Below are 24,334 nucleotides of genomic sequence, written 5' to 3'. Positions count from 1 at the left end.
TCACCATGAGTTGACAACAAAAACAAATCAGTATAGAAAAGAACAAGAATTAAAAAACAATGAGAGGAGGCAAGTTATTCTTTAATATTTTCAGTCTATTTATCTTGTGTGTCATTTCCAGCTTATAGCAACCCTACGGTGAACCTATCATGAGGTTTCCTTGGCAATATTTGTTCAGAGTGGGATTGTCTTTGCTTTCCTGTGAGGCTGAAAGAAAATGATTTGCCCAGGGTCGTCCAATTTTGGTTCTATATACTATTGTTGTTGCTATTTCAGTCTATGACGCTCAGCAAGACGAGATTCAGCCCTGAACTCTCTTCAGAGTCTTTGCAGCATGGTTTGGGCTCTGCTTCAAAGGCAAGGCTGGCAGCCTCCTCTGGTCCCCAATTGGAGCCTGTTATCTTGACCCTTCTTTTTCCCTTCCTTGTCTGAAGAGGCCTCCCTCCAGCTAGGAACATGACCTTGTATTCTTACTGAAAACTGATGGTAACCATATCAATGCATAAATGGAAAGGAAGGGGAAATGGGGGTGTCATAAATGGAACAGGAGGAAAAAACAGGTTTTGCATGTCTTCAACTGACAATTCAATAGGATCAGTATGTTTACAAAATCGTCCAAATGAATTTTCAGGTGTTATTGCAGAAATTGGCTCCTGTTTCCATTTTTGTCAGTGATATGAATAGTAACTGTAAGAGTCACGAATGTGAAGAACTCTGTCTCGTTGCATCCGTATTGCAGAAATAATCCAGTTTGACTGCACTTTAACTGGCATGGGTCAGTGCTATGGAATCCTGTGATTTGTAGTTTGTTGTGGCACCGGAACTCTCTGACAGGGAAAGTTAAATGTCTCACAAAACTGCAGTCCCCAGAATTCCATAGCATTGATTATTTCTGCAGTGCAGATGCAGCTTTTCTCTATTGCTCTGTTAATGTATGAGGCAGTGGTGGCTGATGAATCCACTCTGGGTTTTAGGTATTGAACCAAGTATGATGGTAGTATTTTTGTTAATTTTAAAAAAAAAAAGAAGGAGCACCTCAGATTTTTTCAGAGCTCTGATATATACAGGATCAAGTCAGAGTTCAACCTGTTTTCCTACAGCAGCCACTAATACTAAATTAATGTAGCAAGCAAGACATGCTTCAGAAAGTGTGCAAGGTGTGCTCATATGAAGCAAAACCAAGGTGTGCATATATTGAACCAGAGTGAATAATTCAACATGGCTCAGGCTCTCTTCTTTGCTGCTTTGGCTTCACTCTCCTTGGGACTTGTGGTGGGTAAGTTAGAACTTCCATTATAACCATTTACTATAGTGATTATCCTTATGAATGTTGTATAAATCATCAAGAGATCTGCTAGTTGATTTAGATGTACTGCATGACGTGAGCAGGAAGAGTTAGTTTTTAGTTTGCAGAATCCCACCACCAAGATGACTGGGTAATTAAGTATAAACCAACTTCATCTGATCATCATCATCATCATCTGTGTGTGCGCGCGCATGTAAAAGTTGAAAATATCAACTAACAGAACCTGAGCCTCAGAAGGATACTGTTGAACTGAAGTTGATTTAATTAAATAGAATAAAATATCATTTTATAATAATAATAATAATAAAAATCTCAAAAGTTTTGGTTTCTGCCTGCTATGCTGAGATCTGTTGAATATACATACAACTTCTTGGAGCTTGGAGAAAGGGACTACAACCTCCAGAATCTTGGACTAGCTGGTTTCAGTCACACTGTTTCCTGTTCTAGAGAGTTTGTACTGCAGAGAGTGCCTCTTGCAAACAGATGAAGATGGCTGCCTCCTTGATGTCGGCTTTTGCAAAGCTGTGGATGCCTGTAAGACCTTCATTTTCGGCCATGGTAATTACGTTAACATTGTGCTTTTGTTAAGTTCTTCTCCACACTGGAAGTCAATCTGATCCAGTTCCCAGCTACTGGTAGTCTTAGGGAAGCTCAGGGATGATCCATATAAGTGTAGCCATCTCGTTGCATACTCTAGGGGGGCAAGAGGGAGCAATTGTGCTGGGGATGGGACCACTTGTACCCCACTGCATCCTCAGTGTGCTACACTGTGTTGCCACACAGAGCCATCACTAACGGTTGTGCAAGCCACACCAGGTGACACCCTAAAGACGCTATGACACCACTGCTCCTCAGACATCAGTCTTTTGGCAGAAATCAACTGTTATGTACATCTGCATCCTTTTAAAATGCTGGACCTCAGCAGAAGACCTCTCCATATAAATGGGATGAGGCTCTGTGGGAGAAGAAAATGGAGGCCTCACAGTTTTCTTTAAAAATAATAATAATTTTTTTTTAAAATCACTCAATTTTTTCTTTAAAAACATCTTACCAAATTTATACTTTGGCCACATGAAACTATATACATGTAAATATATTTAGGCTGTGTGTACGATGTTGTAAAGTCGGCCCTTCTTATACACTGATTTTTTATACACAGATTCAAGCATCCATGGTTTGAAAATGTTTTTAAAAAATATAAATTTCAAATATCAAACCTTGATTTTCCATTTTTTATAAGGGACACCATTTTGCTCTGCCATTATATTTAATGGGACTTAGCATACACAGATTTTGTTATTCACGGGGGATAACAAGAGACCACTGTAATTTAAAGGTATAATTTTAAATTTGCTAATTGTTTATGTCACAATTATTGCCATTACATTCTGTGACATGCAGGGATTATGATTTATGAGTATTATAAGTACAAAAAACACTACTGAGGACTCTGTACGTTGTGGTATGGGAGGATGTCAGTAGGGGGGGCTGACACCATGAATTGCCACATCAGGTGATGCCAACCCTAGTGATGCCACTGCTACCACACCAAAATCTAGAGTGACATGACATTATTTCTGATTTCATTTTTTCCCAGGGCAGAGGGGACTTGGTGTGGTTGGAGACAGTGAAGCTAGATGTTTAAGGAAAGAGAGAGAGATCTGATGGCATATTCAAAGACATGTTTTGTATCAGTACACTCTTACCTCGGGTTACGAACGCGCCGGGATACGAACTTTTCGGGTTACGAAAAAAAAAAAAATAAAAAATATTTCCGGGTTACGAAGGTTATTCCGGGTTACGAATAACCTTTTGGTGCTTTTCGGCGCTATTTCGCACCAAATCGCGGCTTCCCTCCATTAGCGCCTATGGCTTTCTCGGCTTACGAAGACTTCCGGGTTACGAAAATGGCGCCGGAACGGATTATTTTCGTAACCCGAGGTAAGAGTGTATAAAAAGGGGGATCTTGTAGCACCGTTAAGACTATCTGTAGCGCAAGCTTTTGTAGACTCAGCTTCATCAGATGCAGTCTACTTCATCAGAATCCGAAGGGTTTCTTCTCCATCTTTCCCCACAGAAGAAACAGTGGACTTCCGTGTCTATGGCTGCTTCATGTCTGATTTCTTTCCCTGTGGGATGAGGAGGAATTTAGGAGGCCAAACATTAAGCGTTGAGTGCTGTTCTCAGGGAGACCTCTGCAATGTGATATTTTGAAACTGATTGTAGCTTATGAGCTGAAGTGTGCACTTTGTCTCACTTTGAAAAATCTGCAAAACAGAAGCTTTTAAAGAGATATTTTAAAAATTAATTTGTTCCCATTATTTCTGGAAATGTTTTGCAAGTCATTCATTGAAATATTAAAAGGTAACTTGTAATAATGCTCATTACTTTTTTGGTTGATGGAAAGTTAGCATGGAGAAGAGGATATCATAAAATTTGAAAAATTCCTGTACCAATGCCCCAGAATAAAAAAGGGGGGCTAAAATACTCCTTTAAAGTTACTTAAAGTTTAATGTAACAAAGGCGGGATACAGACCGCCCAAAAAGGGCGGTCTGTCGCCACCTCCATTTCCACCGGCGGGAAGCCTCAGCCGCTAAACGGCGAAGCTTCCCAAATGGTGCACTCGTGATGTCGCAAGCGCAACGGGATGTGCGGATGCTATGCATCCATCGCATCAAAATGGTGGCACCCATGTGTACAGGGCGCTGCCATTTTGATGCCCTCGTCATGTGCTAGGGGTGAGGCCAATATGGATGGTGCATCCTCGGTCAACCCCTAGCACATGACAGGGGCGCCGCAAAGGCCTATCAAAATCAGGCCTAAGAAGTTCATTACATGGAACGAATCCCCTGCAGAAACTAAATTTGAACTGAAAACCACTTGTTTTTCAGATGACAATCAGGGTTAACCCAAACAGAAAGCTGAAAAAAACTGCATTTGTGGGATGTTTTTCAGACGATGTTTGTGTGAAAGAGAAATAATACGAAAATAGCCTGAATGCAAGGTTGTCAAAACCTGCTCCTTTTAAGTATATCCAGGATTGCAGCCTGATGTCTTCTCAGATTTTAATAATAATAATAATAATAATAATAATAAATTTTATTTATATACCGCTTTTCCAAAAAGATCAAAGCAGTTTACATAGAGTTTAAAATCAATTACAAAAACATCATAAAATAGATAAAACCAAGAGCACTAAATACAATATACAATCCAATATACAGATTTTGGTACGTGTTTGTGGATTATTTTCATGTTATTTCTCTTTCAAGCCAATGGATCTGACAAACGAAACCCAGATTTTAAAATCTCATTTCTGCACAGGATTTTACCAATGTGTGATAAACTCCTAAAAAGTGTTGCTTGAAACTAATGTGCTATGCTTGTAGCTCTCCTTATTCTTGAGGTATGTTTTAGTTTCTGTCTTTTAAATTCTGTGTTAAACTCTGTTTTATACCACAAAGACATTTTACAAGTTAATAAATGACATAATTCTGGTTGAGAAATTGTCTCTGATATTGGTAAACCAGCAAGGATGATGTAGTAGAGTAGTCAGGTCAGTTGAAGTCTAGCAGTCAACCTAATCGACAAAGCCTATGGAGCAAGGTCTAATGTTATCAGGAAACACAAATCAGGAACATGAGCCAGAACATGGCGTCCATCAGGAAAGGCTTGTTGCAACCAACCAGTTGCCTGAGGGAGGTGCCATAACTTATGACTGGTTATAAGCACTCAGCTGTTCCCTGATTCATGAGTGTCTGGCATTGAAAAGCTCCAACTTATACATGGCCTCTGTCTCCATAGGTCAGTGAGCTCTGTGTCTTGCTGCACCAACACTGCCATGCTTTCTTGCCTTTCTGTCTCAGTGCAGGGCCCTCTGTCCCACTCTCTGACCTCTCTCCCTTATTTTGCCCCTTTGTCCTACTATCTGAATCTGAGTCCTGAGGGTATTGCTCAATACTAACGTTGACCAAGATCATACATCTGGGCAGAGCTCTCTGTGTCCTCCTACTGCCCAACATCTGTCAAGTCCACTGTTGTTGCCCCATGCTGGTGGGAAGGGGAAGGAGATCTAGACCATGGAGAAACAGCTGGTCTTGGCCTAGTCAAGGGGAAGAAATGAGGATGTGTTTCAAATGAAATGCACCTTCCCCTCCTTCTTCAGGGAGCCTAGAGCAGCCAGATCTTTATGGTCTGAATTATCTCCCTTCTCCTCCTCATCCCCACCAGTACGTGACCACAACAGAAGCCCCTCCCAGAGCTAGACAGCTGCCAGACAGTGGAAGGGACTTTGTTACCCCCAGAGGTGGGGGCTTGTGAAATCCCGCTAGCAATGACAAAGTATCTTTAAATGTTGAGGAATGTTATTTAGCTCAAAGGTTTGCAAGAGAGGCCTGGTAGCATAGTGCTTAAATGGTGGTACTGCAGCCACAGTGTTGTGAGTTCGATCCCAGAGGGCTGCAGGTTGATTCAGCCTTCCATCCTTTTGTAGGTCACTAAAATAAGTACCCAGCTTGTTGGGGGCAATTGGCTTACACATTGCAAACCACAGTGCTTACTTCACTATGAAGCAGTATAGAAATTTAAATTGTTCACTTCAGTGTGTTCCCTTAGCTGTAACTGATTATCCAGCATCTTTTGGCTTGTTGACTTCTCTTTGGAGTGTCCCCTAACTAATAATAATAATAATAATAATAATAATAATAATAATAATAAAACTTTATTTTTATACCGCTTTTCCAACAGATCAAAGCGGTTTACAGTTTCTCAAAAAATATGCAAAAATATACAACACAATATAACACAATAATCATAAATAGACATTCCATTCACTAAAATTTTTTAAAATCTACATACAAACAGCAAGATAAAAAATCTATCAGTCACAGAATCTATCAGTCAAATCCTAAAATGAACTTCCATCAGGGAAAGGCATTCTACAAGGGGTTAGGAGGGTATGCCAACTGAAATAAATGAGTCTTCAAGGCCTTCTTAAAGGCATCCAAGGGGGAACAGAGCCGGATTTCATCTGGAAGTTTATTCCAGAGAGCCGGAGCTGTCAACGTAAATGTCCTTCGGTGAGTTGTTGTCAGTCTCACCCTAGGGCACTCTAACAAATGTTTCCCTGTTGTTCTGAGAGTGTGGGGCGGATTGTGTGGGGAGAGGCGCTCCCTCAAGTAACTCGGGCCCATGCCACGTAGGGCTTTATAGGTAATAACCAACATTTTGTATTGAGCCCGGAAGCTAATAGGCAGCCAGTGAAGAGATCTTAATACCGGTGTTATGTGGTCTGACCTGGAAGTTCTAGTGACCAATCTGGCTGCAGTGTTTTGAACTAGCTGAACCTTCTGAACCTGGTACAAAGGTAGCCCCATGTAGAGTGCATTACAGAAATCTAACCGAGAGGTTACCAGTGCGTGTACTACTGTTTCAAAGTCCTTTCTGTCCAGTCAGGGAAGCAGTTTGTGTATCAACTATGGCTTAGACCCCAGTTTTCTTTTTACTAATTTCATTTTTTGGGTGCGCACGCTCTCTCTCAGCCACAAGCTGGTATTTATTGGTGGTCTCCCATTAGTATAACTAGGGCTGACCCTTCTTAGCTTCCATGATAAGACGGGATCCGATGCTTTTACGTATGTAGACCTTTTAATCCTCTGGTAGATCACAGCATTTATCGAAGAGTTATACTTGGTCTGAAGAGAGACCAGGCATGTTTAGTTGACCTCCTATCCTGAGACCAGCAAAGTACAGGTGGGATGCTGTCAGGAGAGCTCTATGCTAGGGCATAGATTTCCATAGCTATTTCTGCCAAGGGTTGCTGCCACCTTGTGGCAACTTTCAAACAGTTGCCAAAATCTGAGAAGAAATCAGGCTGTAGTCCTGGATATACTTACTAGTAAATATGCCCAAACCAAGTGCATGGGACTTGTTTTGGAGAAACCATGGACCTGTTGAGGGAGAGCCACCAGCCTGGGGAGGATCCAGCAATGGGGCAATTTCTCCCCCTTCTCTGGCCTTTTCTCGTCCTCCAAGGCACCATTCTGTTGGGCCTCCGCATCACAAATGAGCCCGACTCCTCTTACTTTGCACCCCACAGAAAAGGCAGGTGTGTGTGTGGGGGGGGTCTTCCTTCCTTCCTTCCTTCCTTCCTTCCTTCCTTCCTACCTTCTTTCCATCCCTCAGCCCTGTCCAACCCAACCCTCCACTCTCACCTTCTCCGGCTTCCGTATGCCAAGTAGGCGAGTTTGAAAGCTCCACTGCTGTTCCAAGGCATGGGCCAAGCTATTTATAGCCCCAGGAGAGGAAGGTGGAGGATGAGGAGGAGCACAGACCCACTCTGCCTCAAAATCCCAGCAGGAGAGACAGGGATGGGAGGTACCCTCAAAGGTCATCCATTCTGACCCCCTCTGGAGAAAGAGGAGGAAGAAAAGGAAGGCAGACCAATGGCAGGTGCAGGGAGTTAGAAGAAGAGGAGGAAGGAGGACATGGTGATGGGGGCAAAGGAAGGGGAGGAAGAGAGGAGGAGAAAGAAGAAAGGAAGAGAAGGAGGGCAAGTGCAACAGTGGGGACAAGAGGAAGAGGAGGTAGGAGGAAGAGAAAGAGCAGCAGCAGTAGGGGGACAGGAGGAAGAGGAGGAAGAGTGGAGGTGGCGGGATGCTCCAAATGGATCGACTTTGAGTTCCTGTTGGCAGCTCCCGTAAAAAAACTGGTTCTTTTGAAAAGAACTGCTAAAATTCCTTTTACTGAAAAAGCCAGGTTAAGGGAGATTTGCACCAGGCCCACCCTAATTCAGGTTGCAAAAACCCAATTCAAGTGTGAACTACCCACTTTTAAACTGGTTTGCAAACCGGTTTATAACGTAGTGTGAATGGCCCCTATGACTTCATATAATACATAGCCTAAAATGTTACCAAAAAGCTTGATCATTTTCCCAGATAAAAATCCTGAGATTCCAATACTTAAGACATTTTAAGTGCAGTGCTGATGTTAATTCTGCCTGTCTGGTTTTCACTACCATCACAAGTTGGACACCTAGGTAGCCAGAAGGTGATGACAGGACCCAAGACAGAATCCAGATTGGCTGACAAATGGCAAAGGACTGTCAATACCTCAGAGATAAGGGTGCTTGACTCTGATAGTCACATCTTCACTGGTGCCTCACCATAAAGTAGTTCTAGCAGCACTAAGTCAGTCCACTGTCATACAACCATTTGGAGTGTTCTTGGATTTTCTGTAGGAGATACAACAGATGTATGGAGGATGGGAAGACAACCTGTCATGGAACTGTCTTCTGGACAACCATGGTATCTACTGCTCAGGGATGAATTGGGCCTATCTATTGGCCTGGACTTACCTCACATGACTTCAGTTCAAAGTGTCATTAAGGGAAGATGTGACTCTAGAACGGGTGGGGTCAGTCCCAATGCCTCCTTCAAAAGTTCCTTCAATTAGTTTTCAACTATTTAGCTGCTGTAAAAATATTGGTTGCAAGTAAGCAGTAATCTCAAAAACCTCTCAACTAAAAAAACTTTGCTGACTAAAACAGGAAGAGTAGCTGAAATTAGGAAATGCAGTAAGTAAGTCTTAGAGATGACAAGAACGGAACATACGTTTTAGAAAGTTTCTCTCTTTAATGAGTTCAGGAAGGAAAAATATAATTTAGCATTAATTGATATGAGTCTTTCACTTGTTTGATGATACATAACTAGTTGGCTTTAGGTTCCCTATTAAGTATGTGACATTGCACCTATAATTACAAAGATTGCATCTGAGGAAGTAGACCAAATCTACAAAAGCTTATGCTACAACTTCTTTCACTCAGTCTCAAAGCTACATTGTTGTAGCTATGTCTCCCATGCAGAATCTCAACCTCTATTTTTAGATCTTTGATATAAAGTGAAAAGAATTATTTTTTTAAATAGAAGATTGTGCTCTGAATGGATTAGTGGGAGCTGCTTGGCTTATGTTGCTGGATTGCATTTCATTGCTCTTCTTAGAGCTCTGTGCACCTCGTTGTTCCTCAGACTATAGATGAGTGGATTCAGCATGGTGGTAACAAATGTATAGAAAAGGGCCATCAGTTTGCCTTGGTCGTGGGAGTAGTTGGATGGGGGCTGGAGGTAGCTGAAAATGGCTGTGCCAAAGAAGAGCAACACCACAGTCATGTGAGAAGCACAAGTTTTGAAGGCCTTCTGCCTGCCCTCAGCTGAGCGGATCTTGAACACAGCAGCTGCAATGTAGATGTAAGAGAGTACAATGAGACCCAATGGGAGTACAAGTATTAGTGAACTGAAAAAAAAGCGGAGAGGTTCAACGAGTGAGACGTCAGCACAGGCCAGTTTAACTAAGGCTGGCACCTCACAGAAAAAATGGTCGATCTGGTTCTGTCCACGCCGTGGGAGTGTAAGAGTCAGCACTGTTTGCACAAATGAGTTGCTGAAGCCACTCACCCAGGAGAAGGCAGCCATTTTGAAACATACAGAGTGGTTCATGATGGCAGTGTAACGCAGTGGATGACAGACTGCAGCATAACGGTCATAGGCCATGATGGTCAGAAGAATACATTCTGTAGAGCCCAAACCAAGAGAAATGTACAACTCAGCTGCACAGCCACCATAGCTGATGGTTTTCCTTTTCCTCCAGAAGTTCAGCAGCATGTGAGGGCCAAGGCTGGTGGTGTAACATAGGTCAATGAAGGAGAGGTTGTTTAGGAAGAAATACATGGGTGTGTGTAGATGGGGGTCCAAACGTGACACCACTATGATAGCTGTGTTGCCCAGGAGGGTCATCATGTAGCAGACCAAGATAATTGCAAAGAGCAACATCTCCAACCGGGGCTGATCAGAGACTCCCAGTAAGATGAATTCTCCTTGGTCACTTTGATTACCTTCTTCCCATGATGCTTTGCTCTCTATCATCTATTTTTAAAAAGCAACCAAACAAAACATGTGAAAAACAGGCCATCAGCACAAAGTGAGATTTACAACAGGCACACAGATGATAGTGGCATCGTCTGAGAGCCACTCACCCAATAATCCTGCTGAAACCACACATAATGAATATGAAGCAGGAAATATTACAAAATAAAACCTTTACAAATTCTGGCATAATCAGAATTTAAGAAGACCCACACTGAGTCAGACTGAAGGGCTATCTAATCTAAAGTTGCTGAATACAATTTCAGTTCTCCTCTTACTTGCTCGGCTCTAGCAAATGTGTTTAATGGATTTATGATCCTTAGATTGTTTATCAACTCAGCTACTGCAAACCCCTGATTTACTGCTTTCCTGTCCTTGGACTGTTTTAACACTGGATACCTCTTGCTTCCACACTTCTGACCTTGATGCCCTGAATTTCTGTTTCAAGTTGAGAGCAGAACAAGGGGAACACATTACATGACCAAGTAGAAACAGAAAGATGACAGGAACAATAATATACTGAAGAACTATATAAAAGAGATGAAGTGTCAACAGATTTATTCAAGAAAGAACCATTTGAAGATGAACCTTCAATTTTAGAAAGTGAAGTGGAAGCTGCATTCCGAGCACTTGGGAAAAATAAATCACCAGGAATAGAATCACCAATAGAGCTGCTTAAACCCAAGAGACAGAAACTACGTAGTTCTAATTGAAATCTGTCAACAAATATGGAAAACAAAAGAATAACCCACAGACTGAAAACCCATGCTGATTTGTGATGATGAGAATTAGAGTCCAACACATTTAGATGGCACCATCAGTTCAGGAAGACTGGCATACACCAGTTTTTTTTTAATAGTCCATGTTGTTGTTATTTGCCATTAAGTCAGTTTTGGTTTATGGCATCCTTATGAATGAGAGCTCTGAAAGAGCCCCAGACATCAACAGCTCTGACAGATCTAGGGCTGTGTCTTCTTTCATTGAAGTAATCCATCTGTAATGTAATATGGTCTTCCTCTGCTCCTGCTATTTTATAGTGTCATGATCAGATACTGGGGTTAAGCTATTGGACAGCAGTAGTGGGGGGAAGACACTGACGAAAGATGAATCTCTCACAGACAACAGCAGTTAGCTAACTCTTGTTAGTACTGTGCAGAAGAAGGCAATGGCAAACTACTTCTGAACATCTTTTCAACCTTGTGATGAGACAATCTAAAATGAAGCCCCTATTAGCCACTTGGAAAGGTTCCAGATACAACCTAAGTTTATATGATGACCAACTAAGCAACGACAGGAGCAACAGAGATCTTTCAAGTTCATCTAAATTTTCCATCAGCCTAGATGCTTGTGACTCAAGCCGGTAAGAGCTGACTGTGTTGATTGCAAGATTGGCAGGTTGGCAGTTCAAGGCCCAGGTGCTGCATGATGGGGTGACCTCCCATCACTAGTCCCAGCTTCTGCCAACCTGGCAGTTTGAAAGCAAGCAAATGCCAGTAGATAAATAGGTACCACTTTGGTGGGAAGGTGAACAGTGTTCTGTGCAGTCATGCTGGCCACATGATCACAGTTTTATCTTTGAGAATGCTGGCTCTTCAGCTTAGTAACGGAGATGAGCACCACCCCCCTACAAATGGACATGACTTGACAACTTTGTCAAAGGCAAATAACTTTACCTTTACCCTACTAGATGCTATGATTATTATGCTAGCATTTTTCACTGTTCTTCTTCAAGGCTAATTTAAGAGTTTTATTTACTTATTTACTTACTTTATTTAGATGCCACCTTTCTCCAGGATAGACCCCAAGCCGGCTTCTAAAACAACAAATGAAAAATATTTACGAAAAGCTGAAAACACCACATTAAAACACTATAAAACTGATTAAAATCATACAAAAGTTAAAAACAGATAAAACATACATCGATATGAAAAATCTTGCCTGCTTAAGTATTAAAAGCTTGCTCAAATAAGAATGTTTTTGCTTCTTTTGTGATGCTTAATTGCCCTTGTATTGTGTTTCTGATTTGTTAAGACACAGGAAAAGTCCACGCACCTCAGTCTTCATACTGAAAATCCAGAAGAGTCCGTGTGGATTTCCAACTTGCAGCTATCCAATCTAACCGTTTATTGTCTTTTTTTCTTACCTCCTATCCTGATGCACTCTCAAATCTCTCACTTCCCTCATCATCTCTTCCATTTCATCTTTCCCCAACATCTTTCTGTTTAGGTTGAAATCTCTCCTCTAATCCTTTCAAAGCCACTCACCTTAATCTCTAAATTCCTTGAACAGGTGGTTAAAAGTGAATAATGTTATACTATATATCTGAAATTGATTTGAACATGCAATGGGCTATATTATATGTGTCACACTGTATGTGACACCCTAGCGGGTCAGGGATTTATTGTTTACATCTGGTAAACATACAGTTTGCAGCTGATAACTGTGAGCTGCTCAGAATTGTAAAATACAGGGAAACCAAAAAAGGCCAAAAAAGACACACAGCCAAGGCAAAACTTTTCACATGCAAAAGGACTCTTCCTCCTGCAGCTACTGCATCAACTGTATTCTTTTCTTGGGGGGGGGGGGGATCCCTTTTAAAATAGATAAAGGGATAATGGGAAAAGAAAAAAGTTTATTTGGCTCTAAATGGATATCGTGAGGGTGATAAAGATGAAAAAAGATTTTTAAAAGTGATTTTAAAATCATTTTTAAAAGTGCTTTTACATTATTTTTAAAAGTAAAGTAAAAAATGATACTCAGTTATAGTGTTGAGAAAGCATGTAAATCCACTGTTAAAAAAATCAGTAAGAGAAAGAAATAAGGCAAGAGGTACTTATATCGTATGCCATTATATAAAGCAGTGGTCACCCACGTTTTGAATATAATGTACTATTATGGTTGCCAAATTTCAGTAGACCTGAAAGAATTAAAAGAGCAACAGAATGAATATAAAATTACCAGTAGGGTGAAGATCTTACCAACAAGAGATACATAAAAGTTATTTTTGTTCTTAGATAGATTTCTTTTAAATTTTTCCAAACTATCATCTATCTATCTATATCATTTCGTCTCACCTGTGTTGAAGGCTAGCTCCTTTTAATCAGGCAGTTTTATACTATAAGTATCTTTGCTACACTTGTGATCACAGATTATAGAAACGTGGAATCTTAGAGTTGGAAGGGGCCACAAGGGTCATCTAGTGCTACTCCCTGCCAGGCAGGAATATACAGCTAAAGTACTACTGAAAGATGCCCATCCAACCCTTGTTTAAAGACCTCCAAAGAAAAAAAGTTCACCACCTCCAGGGCAGTCTAGTCCACTTTCAAACAGCTCTTACATGAAAAAAAGTTCTTTCTATAATTAGATGGAATCTCTTTTCTTCTAAATTGAATCCACTGGTAGCAGATTCAGAGATGTAGCAAAGATATGTAGTTGCTTCTCAACAAGACAGCAATGACAGTGCAGTGACTTAAGAAGAAAATCACAGGTACAAGTTATAGATGCATCAGGGCTCAACGCTGAACAGGTTTATTTAGCTGAGTCTACAGTGAGGGAAATGCCAGAAATTTGTAACGTATAGCCGGTGGAACTCACATTTGGTCACTCATACACATGGTATTTAACACACACATATCTACCCTTACCTTATCCAGCCAAGCAGATATAAGAATGCATGCAGGAATACCTTGAGCACAAGTGTGACTGAAGGAAAAGAACATGGGGTGGAGGGGAAGAAGTCCATAAATAGGGTAAAGCACAGGACAGTATAAAGACAGAGAGAAAGAGAGAGGGAAGGAGAAAGTTCAAGAATAAAGAGGAATGAAGAGTGGTGTGAAATGGAGGGCTGACCAGAGGACACCCTGGGAGACAACATATTTATTTTCATGAATGAATGACATTTGCATGTTGCTCCATAACATAAAGTTCCCTTGATGACTTATAATATGTAAATGATCAAATCGATAGGCAGAGATAAAAGTTTAACTACACACAAAGAATATAACGGGATTAAGACATTTTGTTTAAAGATGGAAGGAAGAGTGATAAGCCCCACTCAGTCATTCCAATTCCATGTTCAATAAAGACACTAAGCTATTTCTCCTACCACTTTCTGCCAGTAGAGAGCAACTTTGGAAGAAAAGATCCTGCTTTATCTTTGGGGACTTTTCAGGCAATCAGGAATACTGATCATGTCCAAAGTATCCATGAAAGGAATGAGTTCTCTTCTTCAAAACCTTTCCTTCTGGATAACTGATGAACAAGAGGAGGGCAGGACTAGCAGGCTAGAGAGCATATAATTTGAGCACATGAATACAGCATGTGGAGTGCATGTGAAAAAGGAATGATCATGGGGAAAGAGGAAGGAAAGATAGGTGGAAGTAGGACAGGAACATAGACTTTAAGAAAGCTGAGAGAGCCACATAGCTATTGGCTTCAAAGATTTTTTTTAAGGGAGGTGAAACCACCTTCCTGTAGACTCCTACCCTGGTCAGCCTGTTTAATTCAGCCCCGCATCATGGTAAGTCTAGCTCTGCATTGTGTCCCATAGTATCTGCATGCCTTGAAATGGGAAGGGGCAAGAGATCTGTTTTTATGGGCATCATTTTGGATGTAAAGGAAGCTGGTACTTTCCAGTCTTCAGTAGCTCTCTGAAGAACTGATTGAGAGCTCCAGGGAACTGGAACTGAGACTGAATAATGAAGGGCAAACTACCTGTTACACTGCATCCATGTGTAATGAAGCCCCACAGGATTTTTCTTCCTTTGGGGTGAAATGAATGGTATCAAGAGAAAACATAACATGGAAAAACCTCGCTTACCCTCAGGAGCAGGAAGAGAGGAGGAGAGCTCCAATCTCCAAACCAAAAAACATTGAGGCTATTTGAAAAATGTGCTAAAAGAAGCCAAGTATTTTATTGCTTATAGCCCCCCCCCCCAACAAATACCCGAAGTTGGTTATTGTCAAGTTAGTATGATGGAGGAGTTAGAATACTGGAGTTGAACTAGAGGGCAGGGGAAAACCTTGGCTGCTGCCAGACTGCAGAATTAATGCAACTTGACACCACTTTAACTGTCATGGCTTCAACCTATGGAATCCTGGGATTTTGGAGTTTGTTGTGGTACCAGTAGCTGCCCCCAAATTGTGGATTTCTCTGCCAAAGGAAGCTAGTTTGGTCCTCTCTTTGCTCTCTTTCCACTGATAGGCAAAAACCTTTCTGGTCACTCAGGGCTTTGAATGTTTCACTGTCTGATGCAGAATATATTTTAATTTGGGTGTACTGTGTTTTCATCATGGTTATAAAGCTGACTGAGGTTTTTTTGGTAACATTTGTATTATCTATTGTTTCAATTGTCCTTTGTTCTGATTCATATTACAAGTCATCATGCATCTCATTCAGGTTGAGTATCCCCTTACTGGAATTGCTTGGGACCAGAAGTGTTTTGGATTTTAGAATATTTCAGATTTTGGAATACCTGTATGGTATTTGTATATATGTAACTAATGAGATATCTTAGAGATGGGGCCCAAGTCTAAACACAAAATTAATGTATGTTTCATATACACATTATACATAAAGCTTGAAGGTAATTGTATACAATATTTTTCATTGTTTTCTTTTTGCATGAAACAAGCTTTGTGTACACTGAATCATCAAAAAGCAATCTGAGCCACTCATGAAAAAGTTTTGATTTTTGGAATATTTTGGATTTTGGAATTCCGAATAAGGGAGACTCAGCCTGTATTGGGAAAAAAGTCAGCATATTAAACAAGCAAACAATTACATAGATATTTTGGTTTCTCCATTCAATGAAACAAATTGTTCACACATCCCAAGAGCTGCAGCAATGATTGTTGCCCAGCTCTCCATTTGTTCATGGTATCCAGTTGCTAAGATGACTAAACAGGGCCTATCATGGAGCCTAAACTTGTCTTGGAGGACTTTACTGCAAACTGTCAGGGAACTGGTAGTCCATCATGGGCTGCCCAAATCCCACCTTTCTAATACTGGAAGACTTTGTTGCTCAGAGTCACTTTCTCAGGCAATAGCCAACAAGGGAAGACTTGACTTCATGTATGGTTGCCAGGTTAGCACAATGACAGGCCCAGAGATTTCAGGGGCAAAACCGGAGATCAAATGATGGCCCTTGGTGCTGTCACCATCAAGATACATTGAACATCAACCACAGTTGCTCAGAGTATTCATTTAAATTGTGTGTTAAATTGCGCGCACGCATACACACACACAGTCTAATAAATGATAACACATATCTAGACATATTTCAAAACAGTTCTGCGATTCTTCCCCTTGCTATGATGGTGGGAAAAGAAGGCCAACTCCAAGACTCAGGGCTGGTTCCTAAGATCCCTTTTAATCATTAAGGAGAGAGTTCCATCTGCTTGACACTCCCTCCATGATATTCAGTGATGCATGTTGTACGTGGAGAGACACCAGGGAAAACCAAGATCAAGAGCAGGACTTGTTGCCTTTCTAATCCTGCAAAGTGTGCTCACAAGTAAACAGTAGTCTCAAATGCCTCCTACCCTCAAATCTCTTGCTTCCAAAACATGGATAGTAGCTCTAATAGAAAATGTAGTGTGAGGATATATGTTTTTCAGTTTGAGAAATGGGAGGAGGGGAAAGACTACACAATAGAGCTTTTAGCTTGACAAAGTATGCTTTGTCACTCTTTGCCTATGTCTATTCAGGTTGCTTAAGCAGCATACAAAGTGGCTTCTCTATTTACTGATTTCTTGAGGACAAAATATATGCCTTAGTTTAAAGACATTTATTTTGTTGGGCAGAACTGAAAACCTGGTTTGCCACACTTCCCATGTGAGCACAGAGCTGCAGAAGAAATCCTAAAGCTGTCAGAAAGATATTACACACACAAACTTTGAACAATGGGAACACTCCATTCAAATTGCTATGCATCAAGAAAGTGGGACAGACCAAGTTTATTGAAAGCAGGCACTCTTTAAAGAAAATGGAAAAGTCACACTGCAGCTATTTTAACTGTGCATTCTCTAAACTACACAATAGAGCTTTTAGCTTGACAGAGCATGCTTATTACTCTTTGATTATGTTTATTCAGTTTGCTTAAGCTGCATACAAAGGGAATGTAACATCTTGTAATCTTTGAGCTGAGACAACTTCTCCCACTTCAGAGTTTTTAGAGGCTTCAGCTGTTAGTACATTCATGAAGCATGGAAACTACAAAACTAGTTTCCTAAATGCAAAATGGCATCCCTAACTGCAGTGGGCCTTTGGTATCCACTGAGGTTTGGTTCCAGGACCTCTTGTGGATACCAAACTCTGTGGATGCTCAAGTCCCATTATTTATAATGGTGTAGTAAAATCGTATCTCTTATAACAAATAAATCAATGTTTGCTTTTGGAATTTATATATTATTAAAAAAAATTTCAAGCCATGGATGTTTGAATCCATGGATAAGGAATCTATGGATATGAAAGGCCAACTGCACTTTTATAATAAAAAAAGGAAAGTACAATGAAAAGTACACTAGAAGTGTTCTTTTTGGAAGACACTGGTAATCAGTAACCCGCTGATTTAAGTGGGAAGCCATTCGGCTTATGTAGAGATGTAAAATTTCCAGAAACTTTGCAGCCATGAAAAAAAAACTAATTTTTTTCCAATTCCCCCCCCCCCCCACCCCACCCCATAGGAATTTTTGGAAAAACTGAAAAAATGCAACCTTATCACTTTTTACAGATTGAAAGTCACTCTGTTACTTTAGGAACATAAAGTATGCCTATGTGCAATTTGATTTGGTATAAAATTATCACAATTGGTATATTAAAAATACAGTGTATTCAAACAATGATTGCAAATGGAATTTACTCTTGAGGGTTTTTTCCTAAGAGTCTCCTGAACTGTATGGAACCTCTTTGGTTTTGCTAGTTTATGTGGAGAGAACAGAACCAAACAGACCCACTCACAAGCAAAAACAAAAATGAAACCTTTTTATTCTCTTGAAACAACAGCGGTGCCCTGTAAATTTTATTTAAAATGGGAGGGATGTGTTTTTTTCCTGATTTTTTTCAGTTTTTTTCTGGGTCTTCACATCTCTAGACGTCAGTTGCAGGGTTCCTTTTCATTGCTGTCCACAGAGCTCTGTGCACCTCTTTGTTCCTGAGAGTATAGATGAGTGGATTCAGCATGGTGGTGACGAATGTATAGAAAAGGGAAATTATTTTGCCTCGGTAACTGGAATAGTTGGATGGGGGCTGGAGGTAGCTGAAAATGGCTGTCCCATAAAAGAGTGACACCACAGTCAAATGGGCAGCACAGGTATTGAAGGCTTTCCTCCTGCCTTCAACTGATCGGATCTTCAGCACAGCAGCTGCAATATAACCATATGAGACTGTGATGAGGCTTAGTGGTGCTAGAAGGAACACAACGCTAGAAGAAAAGAGTATGGCCTCATTGAGTGACGTGTCAACACAAGCTAGTTTGAGAAAGGCTGGAACCTCACAGAAAAAATGGTCTACCCTGTTCTGGCCACATAGTGGAAGCCTAACTGTCATAATTGTCTGCACAAGTGAGTTAGTAAAGCCACTAAGCCAGGAGATAGCAGCCATACTGAAACATATGGAATGGCTCATAATGACAGTGTAGCGTAGTGGGTGACAGACAGCCGCATAACGATCATAGGCCATGATAGTCAACAGAATACATTCTGTAGAACCAAGTGCAAGAGAGATGTACAGCTGGGCCACACAAGCACCGTAGGTGATGGTCTTGCTCTTCCTCCAGAAGTTCACCAACATGTAGGGGCCAAGACTCGTGGTGAAACAAAGGTCAAGGAAAGAAAGATTGCTGAGGAAGAAGTACATGGGAGTGTGGAGACGGAGGTCCAGTTTGGACACAAGAATGATAGTTGTATTGCCCAGCAGGGTCATCAGATAGCAGACCAAGATGAGTGTAAAGAGCAGTGTTTCCAAGTGTGGTCGATCAGCCACTCCCAATAAGATGAATTCTCCTTGGTAGCTTTGGTTACCTTCTCCCCATGATGCCTCTCTGTACATTGTCTATAAAATGCAAATGAAATAACAAAGAGATAAACATGATGACAAATGGTAGAATTCAAAGATATAGCTGTGTTAGTCTGTAGAATCAGTACATAGAGAGATCTTATAGCGCCTTTGAGAGTAACTGAAAGAAAAATTGACAGCATGAGCTTTCGTAGACTTCAGTCTACTTCTTCAGATGCAGATGAGGACAAATGGAAAGTGAAACAAATTGTTGCAAGGGAAGCATTATTTTCTAGACTGGGTGACTTACTTGTGCAAGAGCCTTCATTGACTCCCATACTCAGATTGCAACTTGAGTCTCTATGCCTTGAAAAATTTTGATCCAGGCTCTAGAGATTCTACTCTCTATCATGCTAATTGGAGACAGTATGGCATAGTGGTTTGAGCAGGGTGACCAGACATTATCCTCTTCCAGGATATGTCCTATATTTCAGGCTTCTGTCTGAAATATAGGACATCTGGTTACCCTGGGTTTGAGTGTTGGACTCAGACTCGGGAGATCCTCAGCCATGGAACCTCACTGGGTGACCTTGGGCAAATCATACTCTCTCAGCCTTAGAGGAAGGCAAAGGAACCACCACCACCCTGAACAACAGAAAGTACAGAAGCCACTCCAGAGCAACCCAGAGCAGTGAAGAGCCCAGAACACACAGTGATGGACACATTCATGAAAATGCTCATGCCCTGAGATTCCTCCCCCTCACCTTAAGGACTAGAGAAGAGAGGCCAAGTTCAAAAATCAAGAAGCCCTACCAACAGGGATGTTCCCCTTCTGTGTAGCACCAGGAATTTCTCCCTTCCCTTTGCTCATCTCCCAGTGCACTCAAAATCTGCTACATAATACCTGGAAACCTTCCACAGCTGGAGACAGTTCCTGTACTTTTGCTGGTTTTGTAGAAGAGGGCATTTCAGCATGGGTTGCCTGTTATCTGGTTGTGTAACAAGCAACGTCTATTAAAATTCCCTCTTCTGTTGCTGTTATGTGCCTTCAAGTTATTTCCAACATTAGACGATCCAAAGGCCTTGAACCTATCAAAGGGTTTTCTCGTCAAGAAGTTAATAAAGGTGTAAGAGACCTCTCCAGTTTTCAATCTGGCAACCCTATCATAGCACACTGTCAGGCAGCACAGAGGAAAGAAAAGAAAGTCCCATCATGCTAATGGGTGGCTGCTAGCAGGACATTAGATTTAAGCTACAATTGATGCATGCTCATATTGCCAGGATAATATAAATATTCTACAGGTTGCTGAGCATGTTTTTCATGCAGACGATCCCAGATAGTTTCAGTCCTCAGTATGTCCTGTTAAAAATAATATGTGGTACCAACATTAGGGGAAATAGTTCCAGCCACAGTTTCTGGTTGATAAGATTTAATTGGAGCCTGTTTAACTATAACAGATTCAAAAAAGAAATGTAAATTACTACAAATTCATCTCCTCAGAATTCTACACCCAGAGTGCAATGTCTATGCTGTAATTCTACTTTTAGCTTGAATAAAGAAATATTACTTACCTACTCCTCCTTGCTGTGTGTGTTGCGTGCCTTCAAGTTCTTTCCGACTTATAGTGACCCTAAGGCGACACTATAATGGGATTTTCTTGGAAAGATTTTGTTCAGAGGACGTTTCCCATTGCCATTCCCTGAGCCTGAGAGAGTGTGATTTGCTGAAGGTCACCCAGTAAATTTCATGGTCAAGAGCGGAATTGAACCCTGGCCTCCAGAGTCACAGTCCAACATTCAAAGCACTACACCACACTACTCTTCCTTACACAGATTTTAATATTTTTGGCCTCTTTCAATTTTCTTTACTAGGTAAACAACCCTATAGAGCTCAGAGTCTTCCTCAGCTTGCAGGAACCAGTGGTAAATTAAAACAAAAAGAAAAGGAGGGAACCACACAAATGTGAAAGAGGCATTATTCTGATGTGCAGCTGGACACATTTTGTGCAGTATGAAAATAAAATGTGCAGCAAAAAAAAACAAACAGTTTTTTAAGCAAATGGTAAGATGGGCTTGGCAACAAGGGTATTTTCAAAAACAAATAGAGGAGAAAAAAGATAAAGAAACAGATGGTTAAAATAATTACTACAACACCCAATACCCATAAAATAGCAATATCCTTATTGGGTCAACCAAAAATGCACCAAATACATCATACAAATTTTTGAAGCTCCATTAACTTCTTCATCAGACAAAGGTGTTAAAATCATACTGGAAAATAAAAAACCCAACAGAAGAAAGTGGAAGAAAGAGAATTGCTGGTCGGGTGGAGAGACAACATCTGGAGAGAAGAAGAAAAAAAGATACAAAAAAGTCAAGAAGCAGGCAAAGAAAAGGAGAGTGCCAAGGCATGAAGGCATCAGTGTAGGCAGAAGGAAGGCAAAAAGAGAGCATTTTCTCCAATAACAATTCTGCCAAACCTCAAATGAATCTTTGCTTCAACCCCCCCCCCCCCCCCCATTGTCCAGCTTTGCAAAGAATAAGACATTGAAAATAGCTTACATTGCTCTCATTCCTTTGGTAACGCTTCCTGCCCAGGGTGACCAGATCTTCTCCTTTTCCTGGAAATACTTTATATTTCAACCTTCTGTCATTTCAACCTTTTAGCTGGGGGACATTACAAAATGTCCTACATTTTGAGCATGGCTAAGAAGCTCATTGAGAAACACCACCTGCTATCCTCCTTCAAGGCATTGCCTATCCTTACTGCAAATATGGGGTTAGGATGGATCCTTCTAAAGTTCCCCCCCCCCCCCAAGAGCAGCAGCATACAAAACATGCTCCTAGAGCTCAGGGCACATTTGTTATGAATTTATATTTCTATTGTTGTTTTTATGAAATTATATTTTCTATTGTTTTTAGCTTTTATTTTGTATTGTCTTACATCTTTCTTGAATATCCTATATTTTGCTGTGACTTGTTCTCCTTTGTGGTTAGGACATCTGGTCATCCTGTTCCTCTTCCTTTTCTTTGGATGCTTAAGCTGCATTTCTTAAATATTCAGCTGAAGTTCTAAATTACTACAATGCTAGAAATTTGGGGATTTGAAGGAAATTTCCTTTTTTCTGGGGGGCAGAATTCATATATGTAGGGCATTGCTCTAATTCCTCCCCTGGCATGAAGGGATGTAGAAAAGAGAAGAACGAAGACCGCAAGAGAAATGATCCCATTCATCAGAAAAATAAATTGGCCTGATCTACACTGTACTCCTAAAACCAGTGTTTTAGGCCCTATTCAGAGTTGGTTTTTTTTAGCGTGACTGTCTGCATAATCTCACTTAAGCATTGTGGGTTTGTTGTTCGCACTATTTTTTAAAATCGGAACTGTATCTCCACAAGGTCTGTTGCTCACACAGCAAATAAAGATGGAGTCGATGATATATTTGATATATTTGAAGCACATTCAAGGCATGCAGAGTTTTATCCCCGTTTATCTCAGGTCTGTTCGAATTGGTTAGTCACACAGACAACAATATGAATCTTTTAGAAAAACTTGACAAAACCCCTGTGATTGATTATGCCAGGTTAAATGGGGTTTTGACAGCCCCTCCCAAATTTAATTGGATGTAAATAACAAAGATTCAGCCCAGATTCTACCAGGATTATTTTCACCATCTGAATAGACCCTTAGAAGAAAGTGCCATTCAGTTCCAACAAGTGAATTCCAAGTACTTACTTTTGAATAAGCTCTGTGGAACTCAGTAGGGCTTACTTCTGATTAGATGTGTAAAGGATTGCAGTGCAAGGCAACTGCAGGCTCAGATTTACCAATAAAATGATTAAGGAGATTATTGCACAGTTCTTAAATAGTGAGATAGAAGCAGAACTGAAACTGTAATCGACGGATCATCACATCATATCATGGCTAGGCAGTAGGTATCCTGGAATCAATCTGTGCTTTTGCTGCTGCTTTTAATGAATGCGAAAATCCCATGAATAGCTGTCAGTCCTGCAGTCAACCTGTTATTGAAGTATGTTATCGAAGTATATTCAGGGGTAATTCAGAGAGAAGTGGATTTAAACTGGTTTCAGTGCACTCCTCCCCATTCCCAGTGAAAGCAAGGCTTCTTACTGCTGAAGAGGCAATCTGTTTTGGGCAGAAGAAAGGGGATTTAAAAGGGTTTCACTGCACACACCCTCCATTCTCAACGAAAGCAAGACTTCTTAGTACTGAGGAGGCAACTATTTCATTTGAGGCAGGAAAAATGGGATTTAACGGGTGTCGCTGCGTGCACACACACACACACCCTATTCTCAATGAAAGCAAAACTTAAATCTCCGATAGCTGATGAGTAAAAGGAGCGGTAGTGTGATAAGATGCATCAGCAACCTGTTATCAATTCACAATTGCATGGTAGTGTGATAAGAATTGTTGTTGTTTGGGGTGTTTAAAAAGCCACAACAGCATCGTGAGGGAAGCTTCGTGCAATAATATCCATAATCAAACACCTAGGTTTTACACATAGATAATGTAATGCAGCATTATAGCTAGAGAACTATTTAAAAGGGAGAGGGAAATAAGGAGCACTAGGAACAGGAAAAGTTGGGAAGAGGCCTATTGAAATGCCAAGTGTTTACTGATGGCTACATAGCAGTCAAATGTAAAAGAAAAGAGAGACACTGAACCTGTACTCCTCAGCTCTTAATCCCACTGACCTGTTTAGTTCAACCTTCTGCTTGCATTTCTTTCAGCCTTGGCATTATGTCTGTAGGGCGTAGCCAACACCAAAGAATCTGTAAGGAAGGTTGTCGAATATTTATTTTTGTGGGCATTTTTCAGGAGAGTGGGGAGGGCAGAACTGTTGTTCTCAAAGGTACAATTGAAAGTCATTAAAATGTTGCCTAAAAACAGTCACGGAGCCCCCAGAGAAGGAGAACTCAGACCAAACAACCAAGGGCAAACTACACATTGCACAACTGAATGTAGCTAAGTCCCAAAGGCTTAGGTTCTTTCAAAAGTGCCCATGGGGTGGCACGAAGGAAAGCTTTAATGAGGCAAGAAACAGGAGCAAAGCTATGGAACACTTTCTAAATATTGCAAATGTCTCTGTGTGA

At 40.8% G+C, this 24,334-nt stretch overlaps 2 protein-coding genes across 2 annotated transcripts; both read right to left on the bottom strand.

Annotated features, from left to right (window-relative positions):
* Positions 1–9,268: 9,268 nt before the first annotated feature.
* LOC149321130 (putative olfactory receptor 2B3) lies at positions 9,269–10,132 on the bottom strand. Its single transcript, XM_089508705.1, has one exon. It carries the CDS (start codon positions 10,130–10,132, stop codon positions 9,269–9,271), a length of 864 nt encoding a protein of 287 aa, XP_089364831.1.
* An 8,182-nt stretch (positions 10,133–18,314) lies between these two features.
* Positions 18,315–19,274, bottom strand: LOC149321129 (olfactory receptor 2G3-like). Its single transcript, XM_089508571.1, has one exon. It carries the CDS (start codon positions 19,272–19,274, stop codon positions 18,315–18,317), a length of 960 nt encoding a protein of 319 aa, XP_089364697.1.
* Positions 19,275–24,334: the final 5,060 nt, after the last annotated feature.

The sequence above is a fragment of the Sceloporus occidentalis genome, unplaced genomic scaffold (assembly GCF_023333645.1).
Source record: "Sceloporus occidentalis isolate IW3139 unplaced genomic scaffold, rSceOcc1.0.p SCAF_1, whole genome shotgun sequence".
In the NCBI taxonomy this organism is placed as follows: Eukaryota; Metazoa; Chordata; class Lepidosauria; order Squamata; family Phrynosomatidae; genus Sceloporus; species Sceloporus occidentalis.
Note: the sequence above shows the minus strand (reverse complement) of the source record. Positions and strands in the feature narration are given on the sequence as shown.

Excerpts from the sequence above, each read along its gene's own strand:
- LOC149321129 (XM_089508571.1), bottom strand. The coding sequence starts at position 19,274 with ATGTACAGAGAGGCATCATGGGGAGAAGGTAACCAAAGCTACCAAGGA.
- LOC149321130 (XM_089508705.1), bottom strand. The coding sequence starts at position 10,132 with ATGTTGCTCTTTGCAATTATCTTGGTCTGCTACATGATGACCCTCCTG.